The sequence below is a fragment of the Dasypus novemcinctus genome, chromosome 18 (genome assembly GCF_030445035.2).
Source record: "Dasypus novemcinctus isolate mDasNov1 chromosome 18, mDasNov1.1.hap2, whole genome shotgun sequence".
In the NCBI taxonomy this organism is placed as follows: Eukaryota; Metazoa; Chordata; class Mammalia; order Cingulata; family Dasypodidae; genus Dasypus; species Dasypus novemcinctus.
Genome location: NC_080690.1, coordinates 14,861,797 through 14,882,940, shown reverse-complemented (window position 1 = coordinate 14,882,940; position 21,144 = coordinate 14,861,797). Strand labels below are relative to the sequence as shown.

Here is a 21,144-nt window from a genome sequence, read left to right as displayed (position 1 = left end):
ATAAACTCAGAAGGAAACCTCAGAAATACACAATAAAACAAGATTTTTTTAACCAACCAAATTAGAAGATACTGGTAAATAATATTCAGTGCTGATGAGACTGCATTAGTCACTGCTAGTATACATACAAAATGATGCATCATTCTGGGGAGAAAATTTGGCAGTATTTATCAAAAGACTTAAAAAAGTTTCTTCTTTAAGGGAATAAACTAAACTCACAAAAAGTTTAAATACAAAAGATGTTCATTTCAGTGTTGTCTGGAACATTAGAAAACCAGAAATAACCTAAATGTCCAATAAGCAGGGAATAATTAAATCAATTATAGCAAATCTTTCTGATGTAATATGATGTAGTCACTAAAAATTACTCTTAGGGAAGCAGATATGGCTCAACTGATAGAGCATCTGCCTACCATATGGAGGGTCCAGGGTTCAATTCCCAAGGCCTCCTGACTCATGTGGTGAGCTGGCCCACACACAGTGCTGCTGCACACAAAGAGTGCTGTGCCACACAGGGGTGCCCCCATGTAGGGGTGTCCCATGGGCAAGTAGCACACCCCGCAAGGAGAGACACCCCACATGAAAAAAGCACAAGTTGCCCAGGAGTGGCACTGCACACACAGAGAGCTGACACAGCAAGATGACGCAACAAAAAGAGACGCAATTTCCTGGTGCTGCCTGATAATGCAAGTGACAGAGAACACACAGCGAATGGACACAGAGAGCAGACAACTGGGGGGGGAAAGGGGAGAGAAATAAATAAAGTAAATCTTAAAAAAAAAAAAAGAGTTTATAACATGGCAAAAATGCACCTGTTGTAATGTTAACTGGGGGAAAAAACCACATAACTATGCATACAATATGATAAACCAAGTAAAAAAAAATAGAAAAAAATCAAAATGTTATCATTTGTTTCTGGGTAATAGAATTACTAATAATTTTTATTTTCTCTTTTATTATTATGTCAGGTATTCTCCATATTTTCTATTTATTACACTTATAATTAACATTATGAGGTTAAAAGAGCAGTCTCTAGAACCAGCTTCCCTGGGTTCAAATCCTGCCTCCAAACTGTGCCTCAGTCTCCTCATCTGTAGAATGGGGAAAATAATAGTGTCTATTTTTTATACTTAGTGACATTTTTATTAAGTTATCAATTTTTAAAAATATGAATTACATAATTATCTTCAATGATTACATGAGTCAAATCAATTTAAATTTCACCAGTGGAAATAAATGACTCATTTGCTATATTCATTTACAATCATATTTGTTCCTCCTTCCAAAGTCCATTCTCTACATTCCCCTTTTTTTTTCTTTATTTTTAAAGGAGCTTTAGATTATAAAAATGTTACATCAAAAATACAGGGGGGAAATAAATAAATAATGAAAATTTAAAATATAAATACAGGGGATTGCCATATACCCCACCCCTCCCCCTTCCACACTTTCCCCCATTAACAACATCTTTCATTAGTGTGGTACATTTGTTACAACTGATGAACACATACTGAAGCAACAGTATCTACTTTAAAGCCTTGTTATAAAGGGAAATTAATCAAAACACGAAGTTCTTAAAACAGCACCTACACTGTTTAATAAATGCTTAGTAAAATGTTAGCAAATATTATTAATCATACATGATTTTGAATGAAAATCAAATGTTACCACTGATACTGTACTTTTTTAGGCCTGTGATATCTGCTGCCATCAGTGCTGCTTTGACACTATAAAGTGCCAGACAGGAAAAGGGACTTGGCCCAGTGGTTAGGGCATCCTTCTACCACATGGGAGGTCCACAGTTCAAACCCCGTGCCTCCTTGACCGGTGTGGAGCTGGCCCATGCACAGTGCTAATGCACGCAAGGAGTGCCGTGCCACATAGGAGTATCTCCCGCATAGGGGAGCCCCACGTGCAAGGAGTGCGGCCCATAAGGAGAGCCACCCAGCATGAAAGAAGTGAAGCCTGCCTAAGAATGGCGCCACCCACACAGAAAGCTGACACAAGATGACGCAACAAAAAGAGACACCGATTCCCATGCCGCTGACAACAACAGAAGCGGACAAAGAAACAAGACGCAGCAAATAGACACAGAGAACAGACAACTGGGGTGTGGGGGAAGGGGAGAGAAATAAATAATTTAAAAAATAAAGTGCCAGAGAGGGGAAAATATGACCAAGTTTTAGAACTCATTCAACCAAAGTTCTAAGTAACAACATCCAATCAATCAACTAATCAATCTTAAAAAACTCTATCAGTTTAAATGAAGAGATAAAAGATTCACTGAGGGAAGTCAGTGTAATTAGTGAATCAATCAGGAGATTAGAAAGGAAAAATCTCACAGTATATTTCTACAACATAAGGGCCAGGTACCAAAGGAGTTCAAGGCTATATACCAAATTTTTATTTTGCCTAGACCACTGGAAACAGTCTAAAGCAAATACATAAGTACTACAAATTAACTAAACTTGTTATATTTAAACCATTTACTATTTTTAAGTGCTATGCGGGTGGCAAAATGAGCAAAACCAATCACCAACTTAAAAATAAAAGGAGCCAGAGAAGAAGGGCTATTACCATACCGGACTAAAGCTAACCTATATTTTAAAAAAAGGCTAACCTACAGAAGATGCTGAGCCAACCTCTATTTCTAACATCCCCTTCTCACCAAGGAGCTACCTAAGAGCACACTGCTGTAGCAGCAGGTCCTGAAGCCAGTATAGAGGACTAGCCACACCCAAGCTTTGCTTCACTTCTCTTTTGTCTCTCCAAATGGATTGCCATATTCCCTGCTAAAAGGGGAAGGGAGCAGCACACTCAGAAGCAATGCTGAGACTTTATGATCAACAACCCACCAGGGATATCCCCTGAATAAGTTTCAGAAAAATTCAAAGTAGATCCTCCCCCACAAAAAGGCTAGGGATCTGCAGCCTCAGGCTTCATAAAGCAGGAAGCAGATTGCACTCCAGATATTACAGAAGCCGACTGCGCTATGCTCTATTTCCCAATCGTCTGGCAGTCAGATGTGGGGAGAGTGGCGGGGGAGGGAGCTCTTCCCTGCATGATCGTTTGCACTGATGCCAACACACCAAACTTCCAGCAGATTTCCCATTACAGCGGCAGCCTGCGTTCCAGCACCTCTTTCATGCCTATCAGTTACACGGGCTGCTGTCATGAAAATATATGCTCCGTGGGCTATTTTGAGACTGGTAGGACAACCTCTTAACATAAGGGAGGATATAGGTATAATGACTACTCTGCCTCAGTGATTTATATGGGAAGCATTCTGGATGGTCTATGCCCTGGAACAACCAGTTTTTACTTTGTAATCTGGGGCAGGGATCAGAAGATGTCTGCTGACCTTTCTATAAAAAGATCTGGTCTCCAAGGCTTGACCTCTTCAATGATCTAAGTTTATTATCTTTATCTTAAAGATGATGAAACTGAGGCTTAGAGAAGTTGTAGAGGCTTAGCTGATGTCAAATTAGGAGGTGGTAAAGCTGGGACTCAAACTCAAGTCAAGCCAAGTTTATTTTCTTAGTCACTGATCGTATCCCCTCACTTCCCTACCCAAGTTGATTGGGGAACAAGTGACTTCTGGTACTTTGATCTTAAAACGGCAATTTACCAAGCTGCACGGGGTACTCAAAATTCTCAAGACAAGTCCTGGCACTCACAATATCTTCTTCATACTCTGCAACCATACTCACAGACCAACTGGGGAGAAAGAAAAGACATTACTCACTCGTTTGTCCCAAATCCGTACATCCCCATCATGACTGGTGGCAAGGCAGTTAGTGTTTTTTTTATTCCATTTGACCTGTGAGGCACCCGCTGCAAAGGAAAATCAGGGAAAGAAAGCTGCTGCCCTCAGTGCCTTCGGAACCAGAGTGAAGCAGATCCAGGGGAGTTAGATAATGAGTTCTGGTTGAATTAGCACAGAACTCTTCAAGGTTCTAAGACTCTACCATTAAAGACAGATGAAATTTTTTTTTAAAGTTAACACATGGGAACAGGAATATGGTCACTTATTCTAACAGAGGGGAAAAAATCTACAGGTTACCTCTCAGCAGAATCAGCAGGAAAATGGAGTTTTTTATAGTGCAGTAGCTCGGCATGGCACTGTTCACTGCTAATTGATTCATCACAACTTGCCCCTTCATCATCTCCAGTGATACCAAGTTTGTGCTCCTCATCAGAAGAGTCTCTGTTCTAACACTTACTTCTTCCCACTCTCTTTCTCACTCCCTCTTTTCTTTTTTTTGGGGGGGGCGGGGTGTGGGGAGGACAGTCTTAGAAAAGTACAGCCTCAAGCTGAAGCTCACCTCAAGAATAATCTCGTGTTAACCAATTCTGTCCTCATAAGTTTATGTACACAACTCCCAGACTCTACCCTCCCCTCCAGCAGAGTTAGACATGGCCATTGGCACTGTGCTGAGTCAGAGAAATGAACCCCATGGCATTATGTGGACTCGGTCCTTTCTCCCTCGGCCATCACAAGGAAGGACAGCAATGATGAAAGAGTTACTTAATCCTCACAGGGCCCACTGGATGGAATGGGGGAGAGTATAGGCCATGATGTGGACCACTGACCATGAGGTGCAGAGGTGCCCAGAGATGTACTTACCAAATGCAATGGATGTGTCATGATGATGGGAATGAGTGTTGCTGGGGGGGGAGTGGTGGGGTGGGGGTGGTGGGGTTGAATGGGTCCTCATATATTTTTTTTTAATGTAATATTCTTACAAAATCAATTTAAAAAAAATAGATCTAAAAAAAAAAAAAAAAGAAAGAGTTACTTAAGAGAGGAGGCATAATGTAACAAGATGCCAGGTAGGGCTGAGATGTGGAAAACCTGGGACACATGGCTCTTCTTGCTGACTCTTAAGAAAAAATCAAGTTCATTAAGCTAAACCAGAACCAAATCAATGGCTCACCTTCTCACTTCCTCTTGCCCTTGCTCACAGAACAGATGCTATTACTCTTTGACACTTCTCCCTTTTGGTGTTTATTGTTGGGTAAAACCATAGTAGATGCAGGGATTTGGAGAGCAACCTGACTCAGGAAGTCTAAAGAGTGTGTGAAAGGGCAGGACTAAGAGTCTTACTGGAAATAGGGAGTTTAGGCACAGAACTAGTTCTTGCCCAAGGATATACTGTGCTAGTTTTGGTAAGGGCATCTTTCATTTATTTGTTTTGTTTCTTCCTTGAGCCCATACCAACTTGAACCATCTATGAATGAATAGTGGAAACCACTGGAGATGAAGCAAGTTAAGTATACTACTTAAGAGACTCAGTTCCTTTGCAAAAAGAGGATATCAGTTAAAGGAGAAAGTATGTAAGAAGAGTCTGCTCTATCTCCTGTTGAGTTACTTGAAGAGTTTCAAGAGAATAAAATTTTCTTAATAGTAGGTCCATCAGAAACATGACAAAAGGTTCTGGGATCCCCCTAATGCAATATACTGCTTTATTACAATGAGTGACACCAAGGTCAAATGGAAGTCCTAGACTTAAGTACTCAGACACAGAGAATACTAGTGGAGTATACATGAACATGCTCTTACTGCCTCCCTGCCTCAAAGGGCGTAAACAATGTGCTCAGTGATAGCTGGGGACCACAGACTCTGGGGAGAATGTAGTAACCACAATTGCACCTGTCATGGAAGGTTAAATTGGGCAGCTTATAAAGACCCACAAGCCTCTTATTTGTCTCTCTTGTTCCAGGGTAGATCTGCCACTAAGGAATCTCACTGAGGTACAAAAAGAAAAGGAGTCTCATGTTTTTTAAGAAGGACCTATACCTGAGAAAGAAAGCAATTAGAACAAGTAGGCTGAAAAAAAGAATGTCTTTCTTTTTGGTGTTCCTCTATAACCAATCTAGCTTAGAAACCTATGTAAGTCACAAAGTCAGGAATGTGATTTAAGCATTTTATAGCCCATATGTATTTATATTCTGTTGTGTGTCCCCAGTGTTCAGTCCATCTCAGATCATAAGCACCTAAAAGGGGACAGCCAGATCAACTGAATTATTAAGCACTTAGCACAGGAGCACAGGTGGTTGATTTTTAGTCATCAACAAACATTTCCTGAGCATCTCCTCTGGTCAGGTTCAAATGCTAACATTGGTCTATAGCACTGGTCCCTAACCTAATAGAACATAAAATCCAGTTACTTAATATAGTCATGATACTAAATGTCTTCAAATAATGAGCTGTGGAGGTACTGAGGAAAAAGAAGTTTCAAGTAATAGTTTTACAGCAACCACCAAATATACTGAAAAGATACAAAGGAACAGGGTTTAAGAGACAGATAATATGTTTTTTATCAAGGAGGCCAAAATACCTTCATCATTTTAAGTATCATCATTGTAAGTTACACCAGTTCCATACCCAAGTTCTCTTGTTGGGAAGTGGTGGGAATAGTCCATAGCCCTAGTCAGGATCTAAAAATAGTCACGTCCATGTAAGCAATGAAACTGATAAACCAGAAAGTGACTTGAAAGTCTCAACTTTCATATTAAATAACATCATGAGGATACAATCAGCATAATCTAAATTGTGGGGAATCTACCAGACAAACAACATGGTTTCTTCAATAAATAAACTACAGTAAGAGAAATACAAATAAACCAAAAAAAAAAGGAAGAAGAAACTATACATTTAAAAAGATGAGAAATATATCAACTTCTTGCAATTGTGGACTTAATTTGGATCTTGATTTAAACAAATTGCTAAAAAAGAATTATGAGACTATTGGGGAAATTTGTACACTGCTTAGATATCTGATATTAAAAGAACAATGGTTAACATTTTTAAGTATGTTAACGGTCTTGTGGTTATGTGTGTGTGTAAGGATTCTTATCTTGTAAAAAAATATATACTGAAATACTTTTTGATGAAACGCTACCTGGGATTTGCTTCAAAATAATCCTGTGGTGGTGGAGGCAGGAGAAAGGAAAGAGGGTGGAGGTAAAGGTGAAATAAGATTGGTAATATGTTGACATTTGTTGAAGCTGGATGGTGACCACAAGGCAGTTCATTTTCTTCTATTTCTATATACATTAGAAATCTCCCACAATAAAAAGTTTAAAAACAAACCACCTTGGCTTTTCTCCTTGAATTCTGAAATAAGTTCCTGATCCACACTCACCATCCCTGACTTCTAGCCTCTGAGAGCAACCCGAAGGAAACTGCTTGCAATGTGGGACTTACAATTTCACCCTGTCATGGCGGAGCACAGGGGCAGTGATAGTCAGAGGATGAGAAGGAGTGGAAGGAATGGAGTGAAGGCAGGCCAGCAGGGAGATATACTCACCTACAGCAGATAGGGCAACGGCAGGTTTCCTGGTGTCTCTGAAACATATAAGTCAGAAATCAAATGCCCAGTCCACATGCCACCATCCACCTGGTACTTTTCACCTTTGCACACATTTCTTCACTTTCCTTTCAGTGGGAACTTGGAATTAGATCTGTTATGAAGGCTTTAAAAAGAAGTGTAAAGAGAGCCCTGTTTCCATCAGGTAGATGAACATTCTCAACCAACTTCAGTTGATTCTGAATTTCAAATCATACAGTTGTATCCACAGAAAACAACTTACACAATTCATCGTGATTGGGGTTACCCTGATGGGGGGAGAGAGGAAGCCCAAAGATTCCCTTCCTAGTGTCATTTTGCCTAAGAGCAACAAGGTGACAGCCACGGAAGTGTGTCTGTGCAAGAACCCTCCCCAACAGCATTTCAATGGTGGATTAAAAAACCACTCCTGGACACAGTGGAAGACTCATGGAGGGAGAGACTCCGTGATGCACTACAAAGTTGGAATTGTAGTGGTAAGTGGTAAAATGACAGAACCAGACAGCACTTAGGGCTGCGAGGGCCAGGCAAGGTAAATCTGAGGCTCTAGCTTACTGTTAAGAAAACCTGAAAAAGAAACATCAGCTCAGTGTTATTAAGTTTTTAAATTACAAAAATAGTTATTTCATGTAAATGAGGTATACTTTCTAATCCTGCCCCATAACACCCTGAATTTTTATTGGTTTGTGAGCTTCCCTCTTCCATTTCCTCTTCCCTGGATTTTGTGATCCTCCCTTCTGGTTCTCCCTTTAGATCAGTGACCTAAAGTGCCAATCTGTATGTAATCATGTCAATCAGCTGCACAGCCTCATTCCCTAGGCTCTCCTTTTCACTTGTCTGTCTGGTTGGTTGCCATCCCCACTCCTGGCTTGTCTTCCCTTTACCATCCTGTTGTTCCCTGTAAAGCATCACAAGGTCACTGCCATTTACGAAGCTGAGAAGTTCAGTTAAAGCAGAGGATGTCTGGTCTGTGGGACTCTACAGACCTCCCTGTCCAAGTACTCACCTCTAACTATGACAGCCAAGAGAACTTTGTTCTACAGAGGGAGGGGAGAGAGAGATTTATTAAGAGCTTGCAATGGGCCAGACCCTGGGCTGGGTGCTCTTTTACTCTCTAGTCCATGAAGAGTAACCCTATGAATGAGCCATTAATCCCCCCCACAGATGGGGAATTTGAAGCCTCACCAGAGCACATGAAGAGCTGTCTCTTAGCCCCACCTGCTGTAGCAGGTGGCTGTGCCCCATCCAAATCCCCCCCTACTCCCTTACCACCTCAGCAAACACCAGTCCAACTTCCAAATGCAAACACCTGTGTTTCTTTGCCAATGTGATTTCTCTGGCTGCTGGAGTCCATGTGGGATACCTTTGAGGAGAAAGGTTTACACCAGCACCCAGCATTCTCAAGTAAGATGAAGCTCTAGTAATTCACAGTGGTACTCAGGTTGATAATGCACCTCTTTTTTTTTTTAAAGATTTTTTATTTATTTCTCTCCCCTTCCCCTTCCCCGCCCCCAGCTGTCTGCTCTCTGTGTCCATTCACTGCATGTTCTTCTTCTGTGTCCGCTTGTGTCAGCGGCACCCAGAATCTGTGTCTCATTTTGTTGCATCATCTTGCTGTATCAGCTCTCCATGTGTGCGGCGCCATTCCTGGGCAGGCTACACTTTTTTCCCGCTGGGCGGCTCTCCTTACAGGGCACATTCCTTGCGCGTGGAGCTCCCCTATGTGGGGGACACCCCTGCATGGCACGGCACTCCTTGCGCGCATCAGCACTGTGCGTGGGCCAGCTCAACACACAGGTCAGGAGGCCCTGGGTTTTAACCTTGGACCTCCCATGTGGTAGGCGGACACCCTATCCGTTGGGCCAAATCTGCTTCCTGATAATGTACCCTTTATTTGCAGGCTGCCTGATCCAGCTCCTCTTCTCCATTCCCCTACCAGCATGTCTCTCACCTCTTACATCCTTGCCTCAGGGTCTGCTTCTGGGGAAAATCAAACTAAGACATCTGACCTCTAAGACAAAGGTCCCAAATAGACACACAACCAAGTGGTTATACCTCTTAATTGTTCTTACTTGATATCCCAAATGTAGATGTAGGTATCCACAGAACTGGTAACCAGGAGATCTGGCTCAAATATTGCCCAGTCCAAGTCACTGGGAACACAAGAAATAAACAGACCAACAGAGAAAAGAAAAAAAAAAAAAAAAAAAATCAGAGTCATGTTGGAAAGCACTAGCAAATTTAGTCTCTAGTGACTTCAGAAAGCCACCATTAACATCTCTTAACATAGTTCAGGCTGGCAATCTCCAAAGTCTCTTTGGGAACAAAAAAGACTTATCTATTCTCTGAAGAAACTTTCAGGTTCTTTCCCCTATATATAGTCTACAGCCATCACCTGCTTCCTGAAATGAAATGGAGCATTTCCATTTATAACACCCACACACACCCACTGAATAAACAGACAAAACAAAGGAAAAATACATAATCTTTGAGCTACCACTTTCTAACTTAGACTCAACAAGCAGGTGCCTTGATGTAACCCAACATCTCTTAAAGCAGTAGCCAATTGCCATGTTGTCACACAGTTTTGAGGACAGCAAGCAAGCCTCTTTTCCATTCCTCTTACCCTCATCCCTAGAAAGGCAGTGACTCCACAGAACATTTGGCCCAGGCCTGGGTGTCTAACACTCACCATGTCGTCTTCAGTACCCCTGCACTCCCTCCTATTACTTCCCAGAACAAGTGTTCCCTATCCAGAAACAGTGATCCAGGAAAGAGTAGATCACGGAACACTCTGGAAGCCAATTGTAAGACCACAAGTGGGAGACAAGTCTACATTTGGAATACTGACTGTGATGTAGAGTTCTGTGTGCTAACCTACAGCTGCTGGCGAAGAGCAGAGGTCTGCTCCTAGATGTTTCCAGGTGCTCCTGGACACTGTTGATTATGAACAGAAGGGCACTGTTGGCATAATTTTTTCTCCCTCCTGCAGCATAAATAGCTCTAATCCTTTACACCGGACAGGGCTATAGTTGTCTTCTGGGATTGATGTTAATAGCTACCTGGATGGTGGTTCCTCAATACTGGTTATTTTTTGCTGTGAAAGCCACCACCTCAGTCAATGCTAGTGACCCATCAGTCACCCAGGGCCAAGGTAACACAGAAGCTCAACTAAAGACATGGGAGGATGGCATCTTCATCGTGCTCCCAAAGGGACTGTGACAAAGTAATGATATACATCATGAGCTTTAAGGTCACTGAACAGAGATCCCCAGGAGTGAGGACAGAGCACTCTGTCCAATCTGGAAGTAAAGTATCAAATGACAGGCCAAGGAGCTGCAGAGGGCTGGTACCTACCTGATTACACGAGTATGGCCTTGTAAGGTTGTGCCCACCTCTCCACTGCCGTCTTTCCATTTATAAAGGTCCACCCGTTGGTTACTCTAAAAAGAAACAAGGAAAGGAAGGCAGCAGATAGCATAATATGCACATCAGAATAAATATTCTCACGCCATTCCACTTAAGGGTGAGAAGAGGAAGCCACGTAGGAACCAACTTGCCTGGTAAATAACCTACAGACCAGAATTTTCTAAGAAGCCATCAGACATAAGTACAGCTAACATTAGCCTGAACTATCTCAGCTCAATTCATATGTAGGGCTTTGAATTCCCAAAAGGAAAAGCAATACTGTCTTCAAAAGAACCCCATCTTGAACATTTACAGCTGAACTGAAGGTATCAGTGTACTACTGAGCACATGGTTATGGGTTATGGAGACACTCCCAACCCCTAGGAAGAACCCCCTCCTCAATTTGAAAGTCACAGTGCCCAATTCCAGCTAAATCTTGTCACTTTACATGTTTGCAGCCTACCCTTTCCACTATCACATGGCTAGAGTTCAGCTACCACACTTTAAAAACACAGATGCAGGAAGCGGATGTGAATCAAGCAGTTAGTGCCTACTTCCCACATGGGAGGTCCCAGGTTCAGTTCCCAGTACCTCCTAAAAAAAACAACTCAGGTTGAGTGATAGTTTCCCACATACGAGGTCCCAGGTTCAATCTCCAGCCCCTGTACCTCAAAAAAACAAAACCAAATTTTAAAAAAACAAAAAAACACAAAGATACATAAAGACCAACAAAAGAAACTCTACCAAAGGGGTGTCCTAGAAGAGGTCTTATATAAGATCTTATATAAGATCTCTTGAAATATATCTACATTTGATTTCTTAAAAGGTCAAGCAGGAAAAGACAGGGAAAATGGGCCAGAAGAAACCACAACTACAATAGGAAAACGGAAGAAAAATGAAAATCCTCCATCAAAGTACTTTTCACTCAAAAGAAACAACCAGCAAAGGCTCCCTGAATAAATTAATGAAACACACTAAAGTGAATAAAGATTACTTAACAGACTGCAAACAATCACAAGCTATTTAATAATCTCTGAGCTGATATAAATAATAGACTGATTTTCATTTTGGCTTAGAGACACACAGGTAAACAAAGTTTTGAGATTTTTATCCTGAAATGCCAGATTCCAATTCTAAATAAAATAGAAAAGGTTTCTGTGAAAAAGTTAGGATTCAAAACAGCTTCTAGAGGGACTGGGAGTAAAAAGAAAGTCCTCTAGGGGAGCAGATGTGGCTCAAGCGGTTGAGTTTCCTCCTCCCACATGGGAGGTCCCGGGTTCGGTTTCTGATGCCTCCTGAAAAAAAAACTCAAAAAAAAAGAAAGAAACAACTCAGGGACCCAATGTGGCTCAGTGGTTGAGCGCTGGCTTCCCACATATGAGGTATTAGGTTCATTCCCCAGCCCTGATACCTTAAAAAAAAAAAGTCCCCTCATTCTAATCATCTTCCACCCATTTCTTGGGGGTCTATGCCCTGGGCACCTGAACAAGCCTGCCCTCTAATCTCCACCACCACGCTGCACTGTAGGTGTCATGTATCCACATTTTTGAGCCAAAGCAATGGAGGCTCAGAGATTAGGAGGCTTGCTCAAAGTAAAACAGTATATGACAAAACTGGGGCTTGACCTCAGATTTGCCTATGTTCAAAGTTCATGCTCTTTCCACGGCAATAGGTTGCTTTCTCTTGCCACTCCTGCACGAATGCACAGCTAGTCTACTGAGGCTGAGAAATGAGGTGTCATTCTAAATCAGTGATTCCTAACTTGGGGTGGTTTTGATCCCCAGAGGATATCTGATAGTGCCTGGAGGCAATTTTGGTGGTCATAATGGGGAGAAGGGGTTGCTACTGGCATCAAGTAGGTGGGGCCAGGGATGCTGATGAACATCCTACGATCCACAGGACAGCCCCCACAACAAGGAATTTTCTGATCCAAAATGTCAATAGTGCAGAGGCTGAGAAACTCTGGCCTAAATGATCAGGGGCCGAGGGTGAGAGGAAATAAAGGGCCAAGAGAAATAAACCAAACCAAAGATCACTCTTCCTAACACACAGGATAGAGGTTGAGAACGGAAATGGAGTAAACTCTCCCCTTCTCTTTCATAACAGTCCCAGTTCAATCTCCAACATCTGTCAGAGTCTGATTTGGAAATGACAGAGAAGAGCAACTCTGTTTCTTTTACAGCTGACAGTGTTGCTTTTCTTTCTTTTCTCAGATGCTTTCTTTTCATAGCCTATCACTGCTGATAAGAACAGATGCAAGCAGCACCGTCCCTTGGCTAATAAGGATTCCCTTAAATACTGTTCCTACTGCCCAGGGCAAATGGAGTGAAAGGTTTAGATATCTAATTGTTCTAGAAGAATGGACATGGAATCTGGCCAAGATACCACAGATGATCTAGGTCAGAATCTTTTTTGTATCATGAATCTCTTAGAAAACCTAATAAAAATTATGCATCTTTCACCTGAAAAACTTCACATATAAACAGGCATATAAAATTCTGCATGAAACGTCAAGAGGTTAACCAATCAAATGAATTACAATCAAGGAAGAGCACCTTCCTTTGAGTGGAAAGGTGCATGGAATCTTCTGGGTGCCTGTGAAAGCAATGAAGCTCAACCCCAGACCAGCTTATCAGTACCCTCCTTAGGCCTTGCAGAGCATCAGGAAGAACCCCTTTCAGGGTGATGTGCATTTCATCACCCGCTAGTCATACTGCTGCTGAAGAAAATAGGTTCTTACCACACACACAAATGGCAGGATCTATCTGTTTCCCTTTCATAATCAGAACTCAACCCCTAGAAATACAAAGTCTGATATTCACAGTACTAGTAAACATTATCAGGTATATATTTTCTAATCTGTAACTTGCCTCTGCCATTCTTTTAGAACCATTTACACCTCTTCTCTCTCTGAGAAGTGAGGGCTACATTCTCTTCTCCACCTAGGACAAAGACCTTTCAGCCCCAGATCACACATTTAAAAGCTTTTTCCTATACTCCTCAAATGAGCTCACCGATGCTGCAAAGTAGTGTGCAAAGCTGTCATGAGGATTCCACTGCACAGCTCCAATGTCCCATTTGCTCTGGCGAGAGATCTTTCGATGACCCTCAAAAGGGGCATCTAGGTTAACGATGTATAGGAATCGGCGGCTAGGATAACAACATAAAATACACACAAAGCATTAGCATTAAGGTGAAAAGCACATTTAAGAATGCATGTGGTTTGCAAGCAGTGTTCAAAAAAACTCCAGATACACATGACATTTATCTACTCAAAGGCAAACAAGCAATAAGAATAACTCACAGAGAATTAGAATTGAAAACAGGTACTCACACTAATATATGTCCACGCATGTTCCTAGCAGCATATTCACAATAGCCAAAAGGTGGAAATAACCCAAATGTCCATCGATGGATGAAAGGATAAACAAAATATGGTATACACATAAAATGGAATAATGTTCACCATAAAAGGGAATGAAGTACTATTAATGGTACAATGTGGATGAATCTAAAAAACAGTATGCTGAGTGAAAGATGTCAGCCACAAAAGGCCACATACTGTATGTGGCCTTTTATGTGAAATATGTAAATCTATAGAGATAGAACACAACTGAGTGGTTGCCAGGAGCTGGGGAGAGAGAAGAATGAGGTGAAACTGCTTAACAGGTACAGGGTTGCCTTTGGAGGTGATGAAATGTTTTGAAACTAGATAGAGGTAGTGGTTGTACAATACTGAGAATGAATTAAATGCCACTCAATTAGTCACTTTAAAATGGCTAATTTTATGTTATTGGAATTTCACCTCAATACAAAATAAAAAACAAAAGAGTAACTCCAGGTGGTTTTTAGACAAACAAGAACCACACTCTTGAGAGGGTCCCTCTCCAGAGATGTCTTCCCTATCAGATCCATCCATGAAAAAAGTCACCTCCTCCTACCAGATTCAGCTCGAATTCTGCCCCTGCCCCCAGCCTATTCCACTCCCTTCTGTCAGGATTAATCATGGTATCTACCTTACTCCCTCTTCATGGTTTGCATTTCAACCTCAGCTCTTATCTCTGTAGCAGAACTACTAATACTAAGGCTCTCAGACCAAATCTCCTGAGTGTTTGGAGTATGGACCATGTCTCGACTATTTTTATATCCCCCACATCACCAGACAGAGTGCTTTGCAGCACATAGTGAGCACTTGATAAATGTATTTTGAATTAAACACATTACTTGTCACTTAGCCAAATATCCTGTAGAGAATCTCAGATACCCCTGCAAGTCAACTGCCTGGTAAAGGGAACTAAGCTAAATCTACTAGAAGGAGAAATAACAACAAAAAATATAAGTAATAATAATTAAAATAACATACTGGGTGCTACTAATGTTGAAAGTGCCAATCAATATAAAGGATCCAAAAACAAAGATTCTATATTCCTTTTATTTTAACCATAAGATCCTTGGTATAGGAATCAACATCTCTGCAGTCATCAGTTATGGATTCTCTGTTAGAGAGAGCTCTAAGTTCCTGGATATCAATGTGGATAGATATGTTCGATGATGAAAAGAAAGGCTAATCACCCCTGTTCAGAAGAGAAGGAAATGGAGGTTCAGAATTCCCAAGGAGGAATAGTTAAAGGAGAAGGAAAGCAGAGGTAAGACACAAATTCATAGAACTTCCAATACTCCTAGGAAAGGCAGTGTAGAACAAAGACCTATAACCTCTGACCTCCACTGACAGAATCACCTGATCTTGTGGCAGGCAGGCAGACAACTTCCCATTAAAAAGAAAGACACTAAAAGGTTAAGGGCTGGATATATAAGGTATGGATCAATAGGTGACTTGAGATATTCAAGAGCAAATGTAGAACAGCAGAAAGTGGGTACTTCAGGATAAATAGGACTGACTGAACATATATGCTTATCTTCACTCCCTCTGAAGCCCTACTAAAATAAGAACTAAAATGAGAGAGAGAAAGAGAAACCCACAAAGAAGAAAATGAGAAAGGAAATGAAAAGCAGATTGACAAATGATAATTGAACTAAAACAAAGAAAGCTAAGGCCCAAGTGCCTGCAAAGGGGAACTGAGTAAGAAGCAAGCCGATCCACACTGCAAAGCCCCAGGATGGCTCAGGAATTAAGATTTTAGTCTAAAGGTAACAGTAAGGGATGGATGGGGCTGAAGAACAAAATGCAGAACAGGGAAACGGACTTTGGCCCAGTGGTTAGGGCGTCCGTCTACCACATGGGAGGTCCGCGGTTCAAACCCCGGGCCTCCTTGACCCGTGTGGAGCTGGCCATGCGCAGTGCTGATGCGCGCAAGGAGTGCCTTGCCACGCAAGGGTGTCCCCCGCGTGGGGGAGCCCCACGCGCAAGGAGTGCGCCCATGAGGAAAGCCGCCCAGCGTGAAAAGAAAGAGCAGCCTGCCCAGGAATGGCGCCGCCCACACTTCCCGTGCCGCTGACGACAACAGAAGCGGACAAAGAAACAAGATGCAGCAAATAGACACCAAGAACAGACAACCAGGGGAGGGGGGGAGGATTAAATAAATAAATAAATCTTTTAAAAAAAAAAAAATGCAGAACAATCCAAAACAAGGAGAATTGTCCAAAAGAGCTTTAAGGAGAGTGTTTTATCAAGGCCTAGAGCAACTTTGTGCCTGGGAATTTCCTTCTGTCAGCCTTCATGTTACTCAAATGTGGCCAGTCTCGAAGCCAAACTCAGCATGTAAATGCAATGCCTTCCCCCCAGCGCGGGACATGACACCCGGGGATGAGCCTCCCTGGCAACGAGGGACCACTATCAACTACCAACTGATGATGCAACTGGAAAATGACCTTATACGGAAGGTTCAATGCGGATCAGCAGAATATCCATGTCTACATAAAATACCATGACTTTAAAATGCTGTTTGACCTAAAGTAAGGGGGAAATGGAAAGGAGAAATGAGTTTATATGGCTACGAGTTTCTAAAAAAGAGTCTGGAGGCTGGCAGAAGGTTTGCCCTCATGCACAACTGAGCAGAGTCAGAGAGACAGATAAAGCAGATACAACCCCCAGATATTGGTTCCTTTGAGGGCTAAAGAGACCCATGGGAGTTATGGTCATGGCCGATGGGGTTAACTACCAGGGCAGATGGCCCCTCTTTGGAAATGGTGTTTATGTGTGATGAATCTGGACTCAGATGGGATCTCCCTTCATAAGACTTTCATGCTAATGTGCTGGAGGTGCAGTTAATGTTGGGGTTTAAGATATATTTAGGGGATTTGAATCTCTGGACTGACAATGTGATAGCCAGATCCTGAGCCTCAACAGACTCCAGCACCTACAATCTGATTTATTGGACTTACCACACTCAGCTAAGATGGAGTTGAAGAAGGACAACCACCACACCATGGAGCCTAGAGTGATTACAACTGAAAATGGGAGGATTGCATCCAGCATCCAGGTGGAATCTGACCCTCCTCTTGACATAGAGGTGCAATGGACACAACCAATCCAATGTCCACATAGAAGAGGTGGCATTGGATTGGGAAAAGTGGACATAATGGACAAAGGGTGTGGGGAAAGGCAGGAAGAGATGAGAGGTGGAGGCGTCTTCGGGACGTGGAGCTGCCCTGGATGGTGCTTAAGAGGTAATCACCGGACGTTGTAAATCCTCACAGGGCCCACTTGATGGAATAGAGGAGAGTATGGGCCATGATGTGAACCAATGTATATGAGGTGCAGAGGTGCCCAGAGATGTACTTACCGAGTCCAGTGGATGTGTCATGATGATGGGAACGAGTGTTGTTGGGGGGGGGGAGAGGGGGGGTGGGGGGTGGGGTTGAATGGGACCTCACATATATATTTTTAATGTAATATTATTACAAAGTCAATAAAAAATAAAAAAATTAAAAAAAAAAAAAAAAAAGAAAAGAAACTCAAATAAAAAAAAAAAAAAAAGAAGAGAGTACACATTCTAAGACATAGATTGCTGGTGTGCTGCAGGGTATGTCACACCTCCACTCCCTTTTGATTAATAAATGTCCAGTCCAGTTTCAAAAAAAAAAAAAAAAAGGAGAGTGTTTTATATCTACCCCACACAGCAGGTGACCATGTCTCCCCACCCCAGGGGAAGAGCAGGTGCTATTATACTCTAGAGAAAATAATCCAAAGAATCCAGGCCTGGGACTAATCCAGGCCTGAGACAAAAGTCAAACAGAGGACATGAAGTGAAATGTGAAACACTTGAACCTCTTCCCTTGCTAAGTGATCACAGTGCTAGGCTTTTATTCTACAGGCAGAAGTTGGAAAATTCTTTTCAGGAGAAAATGACCAGGCCAAGAAAAACACAAAAGCAAGCTAACAAAAATAAAATAACAACGACAACAAAGCCCTAGAGATAATGTCATTTGAGCATACCCCAACAAAAGGGGCTGGTTCCTACCTGATCCGCCTATAGTGATCCCCAGTATTACTCACATATACAGAGATTACAATCAGTCTTTAATACTAACAGAGACCAACGATCACCACTTACTGGAGGACACCTGAAAGATAGAAACCAACACAATCAAAAGGAAAACGGGAACACAAAGGAAACAGGAACAATGAAGAGGAGAGAAAAGATGATCATTAGTATTCTCAGAGAAGTAAGAGAAGACAAGGTAAATAGGTAAAGAACAGAGAACAAGAAAGAGCTCCTGCAAATTGAAATAGTATTTGAAATGAAAAATCTGATAGAAGAGTTAGAAATTAAGTTGACAGAAACTTTCAGAATACAAAACAAAACAAAACATCAGAAGAGAATCCATGCAGGACATCCACCATCAACCAATAGAAGTTCCAGATAGAATGAGAAGAAAAAGTAGAGGGGAGGAAATTATCAAAAACATAATGCAAGAAAACTTCTCCAAACTAAAAGACATAGATTTCTAGACTGAAAGGGCCTTCCATTATGGTAAAAAACATTCTGTATCTTAATCTGAATGGTGGTTACATGGATGTGTGCATATATTTGTAAAATTTATTTGAGCTGCTCACTTAAGTCTAGGGCACTACATATACTTTACTGCAAATATTTCAAAATTTTAAAAATGAAATGGAGCGCTCTGAGCTCATGCTGAAAAATAACACAGGTGAATACGTATCTAAGAACACACCAAAATATCAACACTTATGTGATTTCCAGTTACATAATTCTATTCTCTCCTAGAATAGTAAGAATGCTATCACACACAATCAATGCTGGAAAGCCTAATGACTGAACCAGCATTACTACAAGGTACCTGAGAGTATTTTATGGGTCGTTAATAAGGTTACATGATGCCAGGTTATTTTATCCCTCTAATTGTATAAACAAAACCAGTAATAACGTAAAAAAAAAAAAAGAAAGGCAGGGAGGAAGGGAGGGAGGGAGGGAAGGAGGGAGGGAGAGAGGGAGGGAAGGAGGGAGGGAGGGAGGGAGGAAGGGAGGAAGGAAGGAAGGAAGGAAGGCACATACAAAAGTAGTCATGGTGAAAATTTTACACACACTAGAGGTAGAAAGATTTCTAAAGCTTTCAAAAAGAAAAATAGGTCACTTACAGAGTCCAAAATCAGGAATAGGGCCTCTCAACAATAATTCTGATAGAAAGAACCTCAAATACTATTCAACCCAACTGAACAATTGTTGTATAACTATGTTGGAAAGAGGCAGAAGGTCAGTTGTGTGTGTAAGAGATCCATAGGTGAAGTAAAAGTGCTAAATCATCTTCCATTGTAGAAAGTTTATAATATCTAAAATGGGTAGGTCAAAATATAGCAGTACACATAAACTATTCAGAAAAATGAAGGTAATCCAAATGAAACAGCTCAGAATTTAAAGAATGGTAGGAGACTGCCATTTTATAATATAAGTCTTGAAATACTACTTGACTTCTTAAACTATGAACAAGTATTTCCTTAATTTGAAAAAAAAAATGCTTTAAAAAAGTGAGTTGGGGGAAGCAAATGTAGCTCAAGTGACTGGGCTCCCACCTACCATATGAGAAGCCCCAGGTTCAATTCCTGGGCCTTCTAGTGAAGGCAAGCTAGCCTGCACTGCAGAGAGATGGCAGCCCGTGCTGCAGAGAGCTAGTGCAGCAAGATGACACAACAAAGGGAGACACAGAGGAAAGACAGTGAGGGACACAGCAGACCAGGAAGACGAGGTAGCTCAATGAATTGAGTGCCTCTCTCCCACACTGGAGGTACTGGGATCAGTTCCCAGCACCTCCTAAAGAGAAAGATAAAAAGAAAAAGACAAGAAAAGAAGAACACACATCAAATGGACACAGAGAGCAGACAGCAAGGCCAAAAGAACAACAGGAGGGCAGGTAATATAATAAAAATTCTTAAAAAAAAAGTGACTTGGGAGCTAGAGGTAGAAAAGACACATACTAATTTTTCTCCATGTTCCCAGCATAACACAAGAAATAGAAACAAAATGGCCAAGGATAGAAGAGAAACTTTTCATTGTATACCCTTCTGAACTATTTAGATGTTTACCATGTACCTGTGTTTTTTTAAAGGTAAATTAAAACTGTATTTTAAAAATAAGACAATGAAATTAATGGAAAAGAAAATTCCTTCATTGATTTGTAAATGGTTCATAAACAACTAAGTTAATAAAAATACAGCTGAAGAGGGAGGGCATAATTGCAGAGTTCTCAGTAAGTCTGTTAATGGGCTCTAATCTAGAGCAATATGCAAGGGAAGGAGGGACCTGGCCATTACATTTCATCAAACTTGTGCAATGTTAGAGCCATCAGCAAATTGCAAACGTGGCCTTTAAGCACCAGAATCTTAAAAGATTTGAGCAGGGGGCATACACATAGTTCAATTCCTTCATGATGAAATAAATTCCTTCCTGAGAAAATCAAGTCTAAGGTCAACTGAATAAATGTCCAGAGGCTCATAATCAATGGCACTGCTAATTAGACCCCAGATGCCCTCAATCCAGTAACTGTATGTTACACCATACCAGACTGTACCTGTCTGAAAAGTCTGTGCAATAAATAGAAAATCACAATTTCAAGATCATACTAAAGTCACTGAAATGGTTCAAAGGATTTGAACAAATAACTCCTATAAGTATTCCTGAAATCATGAGGATATCTGAACTAAACCTATGATTGTAATCATTAAATATAAACATATTTTCCATTTTCCCAGAAATCTGATTTACAACTTGTTCCCAGAAATTGTAGCAGATGAACTCTGAAAGCTCACTTACCCAGAAAGCACTGCATACTGCCCAAGACAGTCCACAGACATGGCAGTTGCCTGTTAGAGAAAACAGAGATTCAGTTCTGCAAGCAAGCCAAGCCCAGTTAGAGAAGAGAGGAAGTCACCTTTGACTCTTCCTCTTCCTATCTCCCAGGTAGTTCT

General features: G+C 41.4%; 1 protein-coding gene across 17 annotated transcripts in view; it reads right to left on the bottom strand.

Annotated features, from left to right (window-relative positions):
• Positions 1-21,144, bottom strand: part of WDR59 (WD repeat domain 59) — a 118,002-nt gene that overhangs the window by 73,699 nt on the left and 23,159 nt on the right. For all 17 annotated transcript variants that reach the window (XM_058279712.2, XM_071209065.1, XM_071209064.1 and 14 more), the window contains 6 exons: positions 20,990-21,039; positions 13,775-13,910; positions 10,710-10,795; positions 9,425-9,505; positions 7,314-7,351; positions 3,746-3,834 (listed from right to left, as the gene is read on the bottom strand). In XM_058279712.2, the coding sequence (XP_058135695.1) occupies positions 3,746-3,834; positions 7,314-7,351; positions 9,425-9,505; positions 10,710-10,795; positions 13,775-13,910; positions 20,990-21,039 (480 nt within the window). The remainder of the gene's footprint in view (positions 1-3,745; positions 3,835-7,313; positions 7,352-9,424; positions 9,506-10,709; positions 10,796-13,774; positions 13,911-20,989; positions 21,040-21,144) is intronic.